The sequence below is a fragment of the Oncorhynchus masou genome, unplaced genomic scaffold, assembly GCF_036934945.1.
Source record: "Oncorhynchus masou masou isolate Uvic2021 unplaced genomic scaffold, UVic_Omas_1.1 unplaced_scaffold_1677, whole genome shotgun sequence".
Lineage (NCBI taxonomy): Eukaryota > Metazoa > Chordata > Actinopteri > Salmoniformes > Salmonidae > Oncorhynchus > Oncorhynchus masou.
In genome coordinates this window covers 97501-112072 of record NW_027006907.1, presented here as the reverse complement: position 1 = coordinate 112072, position 14572 = coordinate 97501, and the positions used below count along the sequence as shown (strand labels likewise).

At 37.0% G+C, this 14572-nt stretch overlaps 1 protein-coding gene and 1 long non-coding RNA gene across 2 annotated transcripts in view; both read left to right on the top strand.

Annotated features, from left to right (window-relative positions):
- Window positions 1-346: 346 nt before the first annotated feature.
- On the top strand, window positions 347-8490 carry LOC135531946 (uncharacterized). Its single transcript, XR_010454263.1, has 4 exons — window positions 347-425; window positions 4043-4157; window positions 7912-8155; window positions 8239-8490. It is a non-coding gene; the product is annotated as an uncharacterized LOC135531946 (long non-coding RNA).
- A 33-nt stretch (window positions 8491-8523) lies between these two features.
- The window catches only part of LOC135531944 (rho-related GTP-binding protein RhoH-like), a 9676-nt gene continuing 3627 nt past the window's right edge, over window positions 8524-14572 (top strand). Inside the window, 2 exon segments of the mRNA XM_064959635.1 lie at window positions 8524-8606; window positions 8609-8726. Of these exon segments, the coding sequence (XP_064815707.1) occupies window positions 8576-8606; window positions 8609-8726 (149 nt within the window). The 5' untranslated portion in view covers window positions 8524-8575.

The window sequence follows — 14572 nt, the reverse complement described above, 5'->3', positions numbered from 1 at the left end:
ATCAAAGCGATCAAAAACAACAGCTGCTTCGTGAGTTATAGAGACGCTGAAATACTAAGAACAGAAACGAAACGGCATCAACACACCTCCACACTCAACAAACGGATGCTGTTAGTGAGATGAGAGAGAGAGAGAGAGCGCATCTCATTTCCCTCTCCGTTTTTTGTACAGATAGTAGTAAGCCGTGTAAGTGACGCATATAAACGTGTATAAGTAGTTCTGTGCATATAGAATAATTAGGCTATTTACTTTCGCTTTAAGCAGTATTTATAAAGTAGCCTAATGTATATACCGTAAAAAATAAGTTACTTTTTTACCGAGGCACCCAACCGTCTCCGAGTCAACAAAAATGCTTTGAGTTGAAGCGCAACATCCGCCCGTTGCCATCATGAAGACAGGCTGCGGGGTCGACGTCTGACAACACGGTGAGTTATCTTTTGTTCTATTCCTCTGTCTATGACAAGTAACAAAGGTTGTTGTTTTTTTCATGTCTTTTGTTTTAATCCAGCCAGAATGTCTAATTTTAATATGAGCCTACTAAATACATTAATGTATTGGAGAGTCACAGAAGAATTTGGCATTTCATATTCATTGTTTAAACCAATAGTCCTACCCAAAAATGTTATTATCCAATTTTAACTATTTGTATCTCTATAAAATGATAAACGACACACATTAATCTCTTACATTTGGTTTCACATAAATAGGCTCTATTTGAATGGCTAAAGTTGAGTTTAGTAAGGCCTCTGCCCTGTGCTTCTAGACCGTCGTGATGTGGGGGGGGTAAAGTAGGTGAAAACAAAATGTCAGTTATCATGGCAGGGTGAAGAAGCAGCTTTTCAACTCTTCCTGGGGTAGATGATGAAGGAACAGAGCTTTTCAACTCTTCCTCGGGGTAGATGGTGAAGGAACAGAGCTTTTCAACTCTTCCTGGAGGTAGATGGTGAAGAACAGAGCTTTTCAACTCTTCCTGGGGGTAGATGATGAAGGAACAGAGCTTTTCAACTCTTCATCAGGGTAGATGATGAAGGAACAGAGCTTTTCAACTCTTCATCGGGGTAGATGATGTTTGAATGACCCTTAACTCTCTAATCTAGTGTCTTTATAAAGTCATGGTGAATGGTGTCCATCTTTTAAACAAAACACGGACAATTCTCAATGTCAGTAACAATACCGTTATATCATTTACACGCCTTAATAGAGGATCAGTTGGGTTCAAGACAAACACACCTCCAGTCTGTTGTGGTCTGCATTTGGCTCCTGGGGGGCTGCCATTGCTGTGTAGGGGGAGTAGTCTGGAGTATAGTTAGTAGTCTGGAGTCTAGTTAGTAGTCTGTAGTCTCGTTAGGAGTCAGTAGCCTAGTTAGGAGTCTAGTCAGTCAGTAGTCTAGTTAGTCAGTAGGTCTAGTTAGTAGTCAGTAGTCTGGTTAGTAGTCAGTAGTCTAGTCAATGATCTAGTTAGTAGTCTAGTTAGTATTCAGTAATCTAGTCAATGATCTAGTCAGTAGGTCTAGTTAGTAGTCAGTAATCTAGTCAGTAGGTCTAGTTAGTAGTCAGTAGGTCTAGTCAGTAGTCAGTAGTCTGGTTAGTAGTCAGTAGTCTAGTCAATGATCTAGTTAGTAGTCTAGTTAGTATTCAGTAATCTAGTCAATGATCTAGTCAGTAGTCTAGTTAGTAGTCAGTAATCTAGTCAGTAGTCTAGTTAGTAGTCAGTAATCTAGTCAGTAGGTCTAGTTAGTAGTCAGTAGGTCTAGTCAGTAGGTCTAGTTAGTAGTCAGTAGGTCTAGTCAGTAGGTCTAGTTAGTAGTCAGTAGGTCTAGTCAGTAGTCAGTAGTCTGGTTAGTAGTCAGTAGTCTAGTCAATGATCTTGTTAGTAATCTAGTTAGTATTCAGTAATCTAGTCAATGATCTAGTCAGTAGTCTAGTTAGTAGTCAGTAGTCTAGTTAGTAGTCAATAATCTAGTCAGTAGTCTAGATAGTAGTCAGTAGTCTAGTCAGTAGTCTAGTCAATGATCTAGTTAGTAATCTAGTTAGTATTCAGTAATCTAGTCAATGATCTAGTCAGTAGTCTAGTTAGTAGTCAGTAGTCTAGTTAGTAGTCAATAATCTAGTCAGTAGTCTAGATAGTAGTCAGTAGTCTAGTCAGTAGTCTAGTCAATGATCTAGTTAGTAATCTAGTTAGTATTCAGTAATCTAGTCAATGATCTAGTCAGTAGTCTAGTTAGTAGTCAGTAGTCTAGTTTGTAGTCAGTAGTCTAGTCAGTAGTCTAGTTAGTCATCAGTAGTCTAGTCTAGTTCGTAGTCTAGTCTAGTTAGTAGTCAGTAGTCTAGTCTAGTTAGTAGTCAGTAGTCTAGTTAGTCATTATACAACGGGTGGGACTAATCCTGGATGCTGATTGGTTAAACCCGCATTCAGCCGTTGTCTATTCCACAAAGTGCCACCAGCTAAATCTAAAAAGTCAAAATGCCTATTTACTCCGTTCCAATCGGACTGAGCAATTCACTGTCTCATCAGCCCAGCCAGGCAATTTATAAAAAGCATCTAGACATTATATGCCGTTTCTTTTAGTCTAACGTTTAGTTTTAAACAGCAGAGATTTGTATAAACCTTGCTGTCTGTCTCTCTGACATTTGCAACATTGTTTCAATATTCAAATTCCCTCTCCAGCGGTCGCATAGTAATGAACGAGTAGGGATGAGACGGGCGGGCAGCGTTTCACAGCCGAAATCATGAATCAGCATCATTTTTTAAAATGGATATATACACAGAACTATCGATAGAAGGCAGGTGAAACGAAGTGATTGTGTTCGATGTGATGTTGGCTACTGTAGTTCCTCTGAACGACTGTGTCCTGACGAGGAGGCACATTTTCTATACCGGTGAAACCGGGCCTCGTTAGCTCATTGTTACGGACGTATTCACGTAAATGTCACTGGGAAACGGCTTAAACTATTGCAAATGCAGCTACTTTGTTGTTATTCTGGCGGCACTGTTTGACGTGGCTGTAAATCAGCCGTAGTTAGCTAGAAAGTCATGGATAAGAACGTTGCCAGCCAGTATGGCAATAGAACGTTTAGACTGAACGACTGGGTCGCCATAGATACAGAAAAACACAAGACTGAACGACTGGGTCGCCATAGATACAGAACATTTAGACTGAACGACTGGGTCGCCATAGATACAGAACATTTAGACTGAATGACTGGGTCGCCATAGATACAGAACATTTAGACTGAACGACTGGGTCGGGTCCATAGATACAGAGCCAATAGACTGAACGACTGGGTCGGGTCCACAGATACAGAACCAATAGACTGAACGACTGGGTCGCCATAGATACAGAACCAATAGACTGAACGACTGGGTCGGGTCCACAGATACAGAACCAATAGACTGAACGACTGGGTCGGGTCCATAGATACAGAGCCAATAGACTGAACGACTGGGTCGGGTCCATAGATACAGAACCAATAGACTGAACGACTGGGTCGTCAACAACCAAACCAATAGAATGAAGGACCAGCCTGCTCTGGCGTTATCACTGTAGGAGTTAATAACCAAATCTATGGGTCGCTGCTGTCCTCCCTCCTCTTCTCCGGCGTTATCACTGAAGGAGTTAATAACCAAATCTATGGGTCGGTGCTGTCTATGGGTCGGCTCTGTCTATGGGTCGGCTCTGTCTATGGGTCGCTGCTGTCTATGGGTCGGCTCTGTCTATGGGTCGCTGCTGTCCTCCTCCCTCTTACATGACTGGGTCACTACGGAGAGGAGAAGGTACATGCTCAGATTTCGGGCTTTTCTCTGTGTTATTTTAAATGTCAATCAATCACTTATTTTATTTTAAATAGCCCTTCTTTTACACCAGCAGCGTGTCACAGTGTATTACATATGTGCAGCCTTAAAAAAAAGAAGCTGAATCTGATGTGTTTTAGTGCTGGGCTGGAACGAAAACCTGCACAATTAGTAGCTCTACTTTATTAGAGCAACCCCCCCCCCCTCTCACGGAGTCAACGGTGTCCTCATCAGATAATGTTCTCACAGCTCTCTAACGTACGCCGGGCCCTCATTGGATGGGATAACCACCTGTGGCGTCAGGTGACCTCGATTGATCGCAGGGGGCGGAGCCTGGTGTCAACTCCGTGGAGAACACAGAGGGGTAAGTGAAGAGGAACTGAGATAGAGGGGGGGGCTGTGTTTAGAGAGAGAGAGAGTTGGAGAGAGAGAGAGTGTGTGTATGTGTGTAGAGAGAGAGAGAGAGAGAGTGTGTGTATGTAGAGAGAGAGAGAGAGTTGGAGAGAGAGAGAGAGTGTGTGTATGTAGAGAGAGAGAGAGAGAGAGAGAGAGAGTGTGTATGTATGTAGAGAGAGAGAGAGAGAGTGTGTGTATGTAGAGAGAGAGAGAGAGTTGGAGAGAGAGAGAGAGAGAGTGTGTGTATGTAGAGAGAGAGAGAGAGATAGAGAGAGTGTATGTAGAGAGAGAGAGAGTGTAGAGAGAGTGTGTGTATGTAGAGAGAGAGAGAGTGTGTGTATGTAGAGAGAGAGAGGTGTGTGTGTAGAGAGAGTGTGTGTGTAGAGAGAGAGAGAGAGAGAGAGTGTATGTAGAGAGAGAGAGAGAGAGAGTGTGTGTGTATGTAGAGAGAGAGAGAGAGAGAGAGTGTGTGTAGAGAGAGAGAGAGAGAGAGAGAGTGTGTGTATGTGTGTAGAGAGAGAGTGTGTGTGTAGAGAGAGAGAGTGTGTAGAGTGAGAGAGTGTGTGTGTAGAGAGAGTGTGTGTGTAGAGAGAGTATGTGTGTGTAGAGAGAGAGAGAGTTGTGTATGAGAGAGAGAGTGTGTGTATGTGAGAGAGAGAGAGAGAGTGTGTGTGTGTAGAGAGAGAGTGTGTGTGTGTAGAGAGAGTGTGTGTGTGTGTAGAGAGAGTGTGTGTGTAGAGAGAGAGAGTGTGTGTGTGTAGAGTGAGAGAGTGTGTGTGTGTGTAGAGAGAGAGTTAGAGAGAGTGTGTGTGTGTGTGTAGAGAGAGTGTGTGTGTGTAGAGTGTGTGTGTGTAGAGAGAGGTGTGTGTAGAGAGAGTGTGTGTGTGTGTAGAGAGAGGTGTGTGTGTGTAGAGAGTGTGTGTGTGTAGAGAGTGTGTGTGTGTAGAGAGAGTGTGTGTGTGTAGAGAGAGTGTGTGTGTGTGTAGAGAGGTGTGTGTGTGTAGAGAGGTGTGTGTGTGTAGAGAGAGTGTGTGTGTGTGTAGAGAGAGTGTGTGTGTGTAGAGAGAGAGTGTGTGTGTGTGTAGAGAGAGGTGTGTGTGTGTAGAGAGAGTGTGTGTGTAGAGAGAGTGTGTGTGTAGAGAGAGAGGTGTGTGTGTAGAGAGAGGTGTGTGTGTGTGTGTAGAGAGAGGTGTGTGTGTAGAGAGAGGTGTGTGTGTGTGTAGAGAGAGTGTGTGTGTGTAGAGAGTGTGTGTGTGTAGAGAGAGAGAGAGTGTGTGTGTGTGTAGAGAGAGAGTGTGTGTAGAGAGAGTGTGTGTGTGTGTAGAGAGAGTGTGTGTGTGTGTAGTGTGTGTGTGTGTGTAGAGAGAGAGAGAGAGAGAGTGTATGTGTGTAGAGAGAGTGTGTGTGTAGAGAGAGAGAGTGTGTAGAGTGAGAGAGTGTGTGTGTAGAGAGAGAGAGAGTTAGAGAGAGAGTGTGTGTGTGTGTAGAGAGGTGTGTGTGTGTGTGTGTAGAGAGAGTGTGTGTGTGTAGAGAGAGAGTGTGTGTGTGTAGAGAGTGTGTGTGTGTGTAGAGAGAGTGTGTGTGTAGAGTGTGTGTAGAGAGAGTGTGTGTGTGTGTGTGTGTGTAGAGAGAGTGTGTGTGTAGAGAGAGAGTGTGTGTGTGTAGTGAGAGAGAGTGTGTGTGTGTGTAGAGAGGTGTGTGTGTGTAGAGAGAGTGTGTGTGTGAGAGTGTGTGTGTAGAGAGGTGTGTGTGTAGTAGAGAGGTGTGTGTGTGTAGAGAGAGAGTGTGTGTGTGTGTGTGTAGAGAGGAGTGTGTGTGTAGAGAGAGGTGTGTGTGTGTGTAGAGAGAGTGTGTGTGTAGAGAGTGTGTGTGTAGAGAGAGAGTGTGTGTGTGTGCAGAGAGAGTGTGTGTGTAGAGAGGTGTGTGTGTGTAGAGAGAGTGTGTGTGTGTGTAGAGAGTGTGTGTGTGTGTGTAGAGAGAGTGTGTGTGTGTGTAGAGAGAGTGTGTGTGTAGAGAGAGAGAGTGTGTAGAGTGAGAGAGTGTGTGTGTGTGAGAGAGAGAGAGTTAGAGAGAGTGTGTGTGTATGTAGAGAGAGGTGTGTGTGTGTGTGTGTAGAGAGAGTGTGTGTGTGTAGAGAGTGTGTGTGTGTAGAGAGTGTGTGTGTAGAGAGAGAGTGTGTGTGTGTAGAGTGTGTGTAGAGAGAGTGTGTGTGTGTGTGTGTGAGAGAGTGTGTGTGTAGAGAGAGAGAGAGTGTGTGTGTAGAGAGAGTGTGTGTGTGTGTAGAGAGAGAGAGAGAGTTAGAGAGAGTGTGTGTGTGTGTGAAGAGAGAGTGTGTGTGTGTAGAGAGAGGTGTGTGTGTGTGTAGAGAGAGTGTGTGTGTGTGTGTAGAGAGTGTGTGTGTGTAGAGAGAGAGTGCGTGTGTGTAGAGAGAGAGTGTGTGTGTGTGTAGAGAGAGGTGTGTGTGTGTGTAGAGAGAGTGTGTGTGTGTAGAGAGAGAGTGTGTGTGTGTAGAGAGTGTGTGTGTGTAGAGAGGTGTGTGTGTGTAGAGGAGTGTGTGTGTGTGTAGAGAGGTGTGTGTGTGTAGAGAGTGTGTGTGTGTGTAGAGAGAGTGTGTGTGTAGAGAGAGAGTGTGTGTAGAGAGAGAGTGTGTGTGTGTAGAGAGTGTGTGTGTAGAGAGAGTGTGTGTGTGTGTAGAGAGAGAGGTGTGTGTGTAGAGAGAGGTGTGTGTGTGTGTAGAGAGAGTGTGTGTGTGTAGAGAGAGTGTGTGTGTGTGTAGAGAGAGTGTGTGTGTGTGTAGAGAGTGTGTGTGTAGAGAGTGTGTGTGTGTGTAGAGAGGTGTGTGTGTGTGTAGAGAGTGTGTGTGTGTGTGTAGAGAGAGAGTGTGTGTGTGTAGTAGAGAGTGTGTGTGTAGAGAGAGTGTGTGTGTGTGTAGAGAGAGTGTGTGTGTAGAGAGAGTGTGTGTGTAGAGAGAGAGTGTGTGTGTGTAGTGTAGAGAGTGTGTGTGTGTAGAGAGAGTGTGTGTGTGTTTAGAGAGAGAGGTGTGTGTAGAGAGAGTGTGTGTGTGTGTAGAGAGAGGTGTGTGTGTGTAGAGAGAGAGAGTGTGTGTGTGTAGAGAGAGAGGTGTGTGTGTGTGTGGAGAGAGAGGTGTGTGTGTGTAGAGAGAGGGTGTGTGTGTGTAGAGAGAGAGGTGTGTGTAGAGAGAGAGAGGTGTGTGTGTGTAGAGAGAGAGAGGTGTGTGTGTAGAGAGAGAGGTGTGTGTAGAGAGAGAGAGGTGTGTGTGTAGAGAGAGAGGTGTGTAGAGAGAGGTGTGTAGAGAGAGAGGTGTGTAGAGAGAGGTGTGTGTGTGTAGAGAGAGTGTGTGTGTAGAGAGAGAGGTGTGTGTGTGTAGAGAGAGAGAGGTGTGTGTGTAGAGAGAGAGAGGTGTGTGTGTGTAGAGAGAGAGGTGTGTGTAGAGAGAGGTGTGTGTGTAGTGAGAGAGAGGTGTGTGTGTGTGTGTAGAGAGAGAGAGGTGTGTAGAGAGAGGTGTGTGTGTGTAGACAGAGAGGTGTGTGTGTAGAGAGAGAGAGAGTGAAAGCCATATAAAGACAGTCAGAGCCTTCAGCTTCTCTACTGCAGCAGTAGAGCCAGTAAACTCTGTGGTGAGAGAGAGACATGCAGTTAGCATCATGACTCCACACACCAGGTGACCACAACCCCCTGATCTCAACCATCCTCTACTTCAGGACTACAACGTCTCCCTAAAGAACTACAACCCCCACAGAGAGTATCACAGAGAAGGTGACCACAACCCCCTGATCTCAACCCTCCTCTACTTCAGGACTACAACGTCTCCCTAAAGAACTACAACCCCCACAGAGAGTATCACAGAGAAGGTGACCACAACCCCTGATCCTAACCCTCCTCTGCTTCAGGACTACAACGTCTCCCTAAAGAACTACAACCCCCACAGAGAGTATCACAGAGAAGGTGACCACAACCCCCTGATCCTAACCCTCCTCTACTTCAGGACTACAACATCTCCCTAAAGAACTACAACCCCCACAGAGAAGGTGACCACCATCACTATGGACGTCACAACCCCATGATCTCAACCCTCCTCTGCTTCAGGACTACAACGTCTCCCTAAAGAACTACAACCCCCACAGAGAGTATCACAGAGAAGGTGACCACCATCACTATGGACGTCACAACCCCATGATCTCAACCCTCCTCTGCTTCAGGACTACAACGTCTCCCTAAAGAACTACAACCCCCACAGAGAGTATCACAGAGAAGGTGACCACCATCACTATGGACGTCACAACCCCTGATCTCAACCCTCCTCTGCTTCAGGAATACAACGCTCCCTAAAGAACTACGACCCCCAGGGTTCCGAGCGGAGCAGCCATGAGCGCGGAGACCCAGGTGAAGTGTGTGCTGGTGGGGACAGTGCTGTCGGGAAGACGGCCCTCCTGGTTCGCTTCACGTCAGAGACCTTCCCTGAGTGCTACAAACCAACTGTGTACGAGAACACTGGAGTGGAGGTCTTCATGGACGGGCTCCGGTAGGAAAAATACACTAACTACTACAATAATACTCTACAAATCATTTCACTACTACAATAATACTTTTACATCGTTTAACTACTACAATAATACTTTTACATTAACTACTACTACAAACCAACTGTAAAGAACACTGGAAGGTCTTCATGGACGGGCTCCGGAAGGAAAAATACACTAACTACTACAATAGTACTCTTTATATCGTTTAACTACTACAATAATACTCTTTACATCGTTTAACTACTACAATAATACTCTTTACATCGTTTAACTACTACAATAATACCCTTTACATCGTTTAACTACTACAATAATACTCTTTACATCGTTTAACTACTACAATAATACCCTTTACATCATTTAACTACTACAATAATACTCTTTACATCGTTTAACTACTACAATAATACCCTTTACATCGTTTAACTACTACAATAATACTCTTTACATCGTTTAACTACTACAATAATACCCTTTACATCATTTAACTACTACAATAATACTCTACAAATCATTAAACTACTACAATAATACTCTTTACATCATTTAACTACTACAATAATACCCTTTACATCGTTTAACTACTACAATAATACCCTTTACATCGTTTAACTACTACAATAATACCCTTTACATCGTTTAACTACTACAATAATACTCTTTACATCATTAAACTACTACAATAATACCCTTTACATCGTTAAACTACTACAATAATACTCTTTACATCATTAAACTACTACAATAATACCCTTTACATCGCTTAACTACTACAATAATACCCTTTACATCGTTTAACTACTACAATAATACTCTTTACATCGCTTAACTACTACAATAATACTTTTACATCGAACTACTACAATAATACTCTTTACATCAACTACTACAATAACTTTATATTGTTTAACTACTAAATAATACTCTACAAATCATTTAACTACTACAATAATACACTACAAATCATTTAACTACTACAATAATACACATCGTTAACTACTACAATAATACCTTTACATCGTTTAACTACTACAATAATACACTACAAATCATTTAACTACTACAATAATACTCTTTATATCATTTAACTACTACAATAATACCCTTTACATCGTTAAACTACTACAATAATACTCTTTACATCGCTTAACTACTACAATAATACACTACAAATCATTTAACTACTACAATAATACTCTTTACATCATTTAACTACTACAATAATACCCTTTATATCATTTAACTACTACAATAATACACTACAAATCATTTAACTACTACAATAATACCCTTTACATCATTTAACTACTACAATAATACCCTTTACATCATTTAACTACTACAATAATACTCTTTACATCATTTAACTACTACAATAATACACTACAAATCATTTAACTACTACAATAATACCCTTTACATCATTTAACTACTACAATAATACCCTTTACATCATTTAACTACTACAATAATACCCTTTTACATCATTTAACTACTACAATAATACTCTTTACATCGTTTAACTACTACAATAATACTCTTTACATCGCTTTAACTACTAAAATAATACTCTTTACATCATTTAACTACTACAATAATACCCTACAAATCATTTAACTACTACAATAATACTATTTACATCATTTAACTACTACAATAATACTCTTTACATCATTTAACTACTACAATAATACTCTTTACATCATTTAACTACTACAATAATACACTACAAATCATTTAACTACTACAATAATACTCTTTACATCATTTAACTACTACAATAATACTCTTTACATCATTTAACTACTACAATAATACCCTTTATATCATTTAACTACTACAATAATACTCTTTACATCGTTTAACTACTACAATAATACTCTTTACATCGTTTAACTACTACAATAATACTCTTTACATCATTTAACTACTACAATAATACACTACAAATCATTTAACTACTACAATAATACCCTTTACATCATTTAACTACTACAATAATACCCTTTACATCATTTAACTACTACAATAATACTCTTTACATCATTTAACTACTACAATAATACACTACAAATCATTTAACTACTACAATAATACCCTTTACATCATTTAACTACTACAATAATACCCTTTACATCATTTAACTACTACAATAATACCCTTTACATCATTTAACTACTACAATAATACTCTTTACATCATTTAACTACTACAATAATACTCTTTACATCGTTTAACTACTACAATAATACTCTTTACATCATTTAACTACTACAATAATACACTACAAATCATTTAACTACTACAATAATACTTTTACATCATTTAACTACTACAATAATACCCTTTACATCATTTAACTACTACAATAATACACTACAAATCATTTAACTACTACAATAATACCCTACAAATCATTTAACTACTATAATAATACCCTTTACATCATTTAACTACTACAATAATACACTACAAATCATTTAACTACTACAATAATACTCTTTAAATCATTTAACTACTACAATAATACCCTACAAATCATTTAACTACTGCAATAATACCCTTTACATCATTTAACTACTACAATAATACACTACAAATCATTTAACTACTACAATAATACCCTTTACATCATTTAACTACTACAATAATACCCTTTACATCATTTAACTACTACAATAATACACTACAAATCATTTAACTACTACAATAATACCCTTTACATCATTTAACTACTACAATAATACCCTTTACATCGTTTAACTACTACAATAATACTCTTTACATCATTTCACTACTACAATAATACTACATCATTTAACTACTACAATAATACTCTTTACATCATTTAACTACTACAATAATACTCTTTACATCATTTAACTACTACAATAATACTCTTTACATCATTTAACTACTACAATAATACTCTTTACATCGTTTAACTACTACAATAATACTCTTTACATCATTTAACTACTACAATAATACTCTTTACATCATTTAACTACTACAATAATACCCTTTACATCATTTAACTACTACAATAATACACTACAAATCATTTAACTACTACAATAATACACTACAAATCATTTAACTACTACAATAATACTATTTACATCATTTAACTACTACAATAATACTCTTTACATCATTTAACTACTACAATAATACCCTTTACATCATTTAACTACTACAATAATACTCTTTACATCATTTAACTACTACAATAATACTCTTTACATCATTTAACTACTACAATAATACACTACAAAACATTTAACTACTACAATAATACCCTACAAATCATTTAGCTACTACAATAATACTATTTACATCATTTAACTACTACAATAATACTCTTTACATCATTTAACTACTACAATAATACTCTTTACATCATTTAACTACTACAATAATACTTTTACATCATTTAACTACTACAATAATACCCTTTTACATCATTTAACTACTACAATAATACACTACAAATCATTTAACTACTACAATAATACTCTTTACATCATTTAACTACTACAATAATACTCTACAAATCATTTAACTACTACAATAATACTTTTACATCATTTAACTACTACAATAATACTCTTTACATCGTTTAACAACTACAATAATACACTACAAATCATTTAACTACTACAATAATACTCTACAAATCATTTAACTACTACAATAATACTCTTTACATCGTTTAACTACTACAATAATACACTACAAATCATTCAACTACTACAATAATACTCTACAAATCATTTAACTACTACAATAATACTATACAAATCATTTAACTACTACAATAATACCCTTTACATCATTTAACTACTACAATAATACACTACAAATCATTTAACTACTGCAATAATACCCTTTACATCATTTAACTACTACAATAATACACTACAAATCATTTAACTATTACAATAATACACTACAAATCATTTAACTACTACAATAATACTCTTTACATCATTTAACTACTACAATAATACCCTACAAATCATTTAACTACTACAATAATACTCTTTACATCATTTAACTACTACAATAATACCCTACAAATCATTTAACTACTACAATAATACTACAAATCATTTAACTACTACAATAATACACTACAAATCATTTAACTACTACAATAATACTCTTTACATCATTTAACTACTACAATAATACCCTTTACATCATTTAACTACTACAATAATACCCTTTACATCATTTAACTACTACAATAATACTCTACAAATCATTTAACTACTACAATAATACCCTTTACATCATTTAACTACTACAATAATACTCTTTACATCATTTAACTACTACAATAATACCCTTTACATCATTTAACTACTACAATAATACCCTACAAATCATTTAACTACTACAATAATACTCTACAAATCATTTAACTACTACAATAATACTCTTTACATCATTTAACTACTACAATAATACCCTTTACATCATTTAACTAACTACTACAAATCATTTAACTACTACAATTACTCTACAAATCATTTAACTACTACAATAGTACTCTTTACATCATTAAACTACTACAATAATACCCTTTACATCGTTAAACTACTGCAATAATACTCTACAAATCATTTAACTACTACAATAGTACTCTTTACATCATTAAACTACTACAATAATACTCTTTACATCATTAAACTACTACAATAATACCCTTTACATCATTTAACTACTACAATAATACCCTACAAATCATTTAACTACTACAATAATACACTACAAATCATTTAACTACTACAATAATACTCTTTACATCATTTAACTACTACAATAATACCCTTTACATCATTTAACTACTACAATAATACTCTACAAATCATTTAACTACTACAATAATACTCTACAAATCATTTAACTACTACAATAATACACTACAAATCATTTAACTACTACAATAATACTCTTTACATCATTTAACTACTACAATAATACCCTTTACATCATTTAACTACTACAATAATACCCTTTACATCATTTAACTACTACAATAATACCCTACAAATCATTTAACTACTACAATAATACTCTTTACATCATTTAACTACTACAATAATACACTACAAATAATTTAACTACTACAATAATACTCTTTACATCATTTAACTACTACAATAATACACTACAAATCATTTAACTACTACAATAATACCCTTTACATCATTTAACTACTCAATAATACACTACAAATCAAACTACTACAATAATACACTACAAATCATTTAACTACTACAATAATACTCTTTACATCATTTAACTACTACAATAATACCCTTTACATCATTTAACTACTACAATAATACCCTTTACATTTTAACTACTACAATAATACACTACAAATCATTTAACTACTACAATAATACCCTACAAATCATTTAACTACTACAATAATACCCTAAAATCATTTAACTACTACAATAATACACTACAAATCATTTAACTACTACAATAATACACTACAAATCATTTAACTACTACAATAATACACTACAAATCATTTAACTACTACAATAATACACTACAAATCATTTAACTACTACAATAATACTATTTACATCATTTAACTACTACAATAATACACTTAACATCATTAAACTACTACAATAATACTCTTTACATCATTTAACTACTACAATAATACTATATAAATCATTTAACTACTACAATAATACATTTACATCATTTAACTACTACAATAATACCCTACAAATCATTTAACTACTACAATAATACTCTTTACATCATTTAACTACTACAATAATACTATTTACATCATTTAACT